This window comes from Rhincodon typus, unplaced genomic scaffold (assembly GCF_021869965.1).
Source record: "Rhincodon typus isolate 14 unplaced genomic scaffold, sRhiTyp1.1 hic_rhity00001409, whole genome shotgun sequence".
Classification (NCBI taxonomy): Eukaryota; Metazoa; Chordata; class Chondrichthyes; order Orectolobiformes; family Rhincodontidae; genus Rhincodon; species Rhincodon typus.
The window spans coordinates 1-2809 of record NW_025967047.1 but is presented as its reverse complement, the minus strand read 5'-3'; the positions used below and the strand labels follow the sequence as shown (position 1 = coordinate 2809).

General features: G+C 47.0%; 1 protein-coding gene across 1 annotated transcript in view; it reads left to right on the top strand.

Moving 5' to 3' along the window:
- Window positions 1-1552, top strand: part of LOC109924558 (mitochondrial-processing peptidase subunit beta-like) — a gene marked incomplete at its 5' end in the record, with an annotated part of 24216 nt that extends 22664 nt beyond the window's left edge. The window contains 2 exons of the mRNA XM_048592533.1: window positions 177-252; window positions 1285-1552. Of these exons, the coding sequence (XP_048448490.1) occupies window positions 177-252; window positions 1285-1349 (141 nt within the window). The remainder of the gene's footprint in view (window positions 1-176; window positions 253-1284) is intronic.
- Between the last annotated feature and the right edge of the window lie 1257 nt (window positions 1553-2809).

The window sequence follows — 2809 nt, the reverse complement described above, 5'->3', positions numbered from 1 at the left end:
CCCCGTACCCCAGTGAGAGTCGGTGTGTGGGGGGTGGGGGGCCCCGTGGGTCTCACTGCATCATTGCTGATGAATGGGCTGTATCTAAGTTGCTTCACTCGTGCTCAAGTTGCCTTCAGTATCATTGCCCTTTTATCCCACACACACAACTGATTTTGTACTGTTTTCTGGAACAGGCTGTTGACGCCCAGAAGTTGCGTGATGTTTGTACCCGGTACATCTATGACAAATGTCCTGCTGTTGCTGCAGTCGGTAAGTTCAATCCTTCTGTTTGAGCAGTAATTCAGCAGCCGTAGCTCAGTGCCTGTGCTTTAGTGCCTACACGTGCGGAGTTGTTTAGCAAGTCCAAGGAAGCTTTGCAAAGCCATAATGAGAGGGTGAGTCCAGTGCCAAGTCATGCCCTGTTTGAACGGTAAGAGTGTGGCTAATAAAACCCATAGTGTGGATGCAAGAGGGTCTAGTGATTGTAAACTGCTACAGAGAGATGTGGAAGTCTTTTCAGGAATTGCTGCTTTCAGCTGTCTGGTTTCAGATTATTTGCTGGCGGAGTTTATTGTTTTGACTAAAATGTTTTTCCATTTTGAGGGTTCTTTTGCTCTTAAGGAGGGTTCATGACCTCTTCCAAGCCAGTGTGGTGCCTTGGAAGTGGGGGTGACTGGGGGAGGGAGGGGGAGTGGGTGTAGGCAGGACTCGTCATCCATGAAGCTGCTTGAACTACAGAGGTTGGTGATGGTCTGAGAGTCACAAACACTCCTTGTTTGTTCATTCATGGAATGAGGATGTTGCTGGCTAGACTGGTATTTATTGTCCATCCCTAATTGCCCAGAGGGCAGTTTAAAAGTGAACCACATTGCTGTGGGTCTGGAGTCACATGTAGGCCAGACCAGGTGAGGATGGCAGTTTCCTTCCCTAAAGGACATGAGAGAACCAGATGAGTTTTTACTGACAATTGACATTGGTTACATGGTCACCATTAACAGGCCTTTCTTGTTCCATTTTTTTAATTGAATTCAAATTTTACATTCTGCCATCTGGGATTTTTACCCAGGCCCCCGGGACATTACTTGGGGTTCTGGATTACTAGCCCAGTGACATTACCACTGCATCACTCCGTCACTTCTGATCATAGGAACCACGTTGTTTCAGCTTGTTTTTTAAATTAGACTTGGGGAACGGCACAGCAGTGCCAAGCCTGGACTCTGGTATCACTCAGATTGATGTTTCTGCTCCTGTTGGTTGCAATGTGCCGACTTATTCACTGACTTCTATCTCTGTCTCCGGCAGGTCCAATTGAGCAGTTACCAGATTATAATCGAATCCGGAGCGCCATGTACTGGCTGCGTCTGTGAGCCAAGCCTTGGGAGTGAAGCTGCTTCCGACATCGAGCCCTCGGTCTCTGGGCAGCCACACCCATTCATTTTGTATTCATTGGTTTTGTGCTGTAAATTTGAAATGGTGCACAGCTTGTTTGAAATATAGGAGGGTTATTAAAGTGATCTCTGTCACCCAACTGTACAGAACATATAAAATAAAGGTGTCTGTTTAACTGAAATCCTGGCTATAATGTGTGAATTGCAGCAGAAATCATTACCTCAGGTTAATTTGTTCAATGACAGTGTTGTGGGAGGTGTGCCTTTGTGTTTAACAGAGGTTGGTGGGGAGATCCTCAATGTATAATGGAATATGGACTCTGCTGTGGGACTGAGAGCACCCCTCACTCTTCATTCTCAAGAATGGTCACCCTGCATCCTGGAGTAACTGTTGGCCACAAAAGATGTGCACAGATCCTTCTGCAGTTGTTCTATCATACAGCATAGACAGAGGCTCATGTCCCATTGTGCCTGTGCTGGCCCTTGGCCCTCAGGGCGGCCTCAGTGGTTAGCACTGCAGCCTCACAGCGCCAAGGACCCGGGTTTGATTCCAGCCTCGGGCGACTGTCTGTGCGGAGTTTGCACGTTCTCCCCATGTCTGCGTGGGTTTCCTCCAGGTGCTCCGGTTTCCTCCCACAGTCCAAAGATGTGCAGGCTAGGTGGATTGGCCATGCTAAATTGCCCATAGTGTTCAGGGGTGTGTGGGTTATAGGGGGATGAGTCTGCGAGGAATGCTCCAAGGGTTGCTGTGGACTTGTTGGGCCGAAGGGCCTATTTCCACACTGTAGGGATTCTATGATTCTAATTTGAACAATGGTCTTATCCCTTGTCTTTCCCAGAACACCCTGCAAAATGTTACTAGAGAAATACATGGAGAAACAATCATATTGAAAGTATTAATTTAACCTGATTCCATTTCCCTCCAGACAGCATGTTACAGTGTGCATACCATAAAATTTCCCTCTTTCCCACCTGGCTCTTTTGCCAAGTAAATTGCTTTGTAAATAAGAACATAAGAACTAGGAGCAAGAGTAGGCCATCTGGCCCCTCGAGCCTGCCCTGCCATTTAATAAGATCATGGCTGATCTTTGAGACTCAGCTCCACTTACCCACCCACTCACCATAACCCTTAATTCCTTTACTGTTCAAAAATTTATCTAGCCTTGCCTTAAAAACATTCAGCGAGGTAGCTTCAACCGCTTCACTGGGCAGGGAATTCCACAGATTCACAACCCTTTGGGTGAAGAAGTTCCTCCTGACCTCAGTCCTACACCTGCTTCCCTTTATTTTGAGGCAATGCCCTCTAGTCCTAGTTTCACCTGCTGGCGGAAACAACCTCCCTGCCTCCACCTTATCTATTCCCTTCATAATCTTATGTTTCTATAAGATCTCCCCTCATTCTTCTGAATTCCAATGAGTATAATCCCAGTCTACTCAGT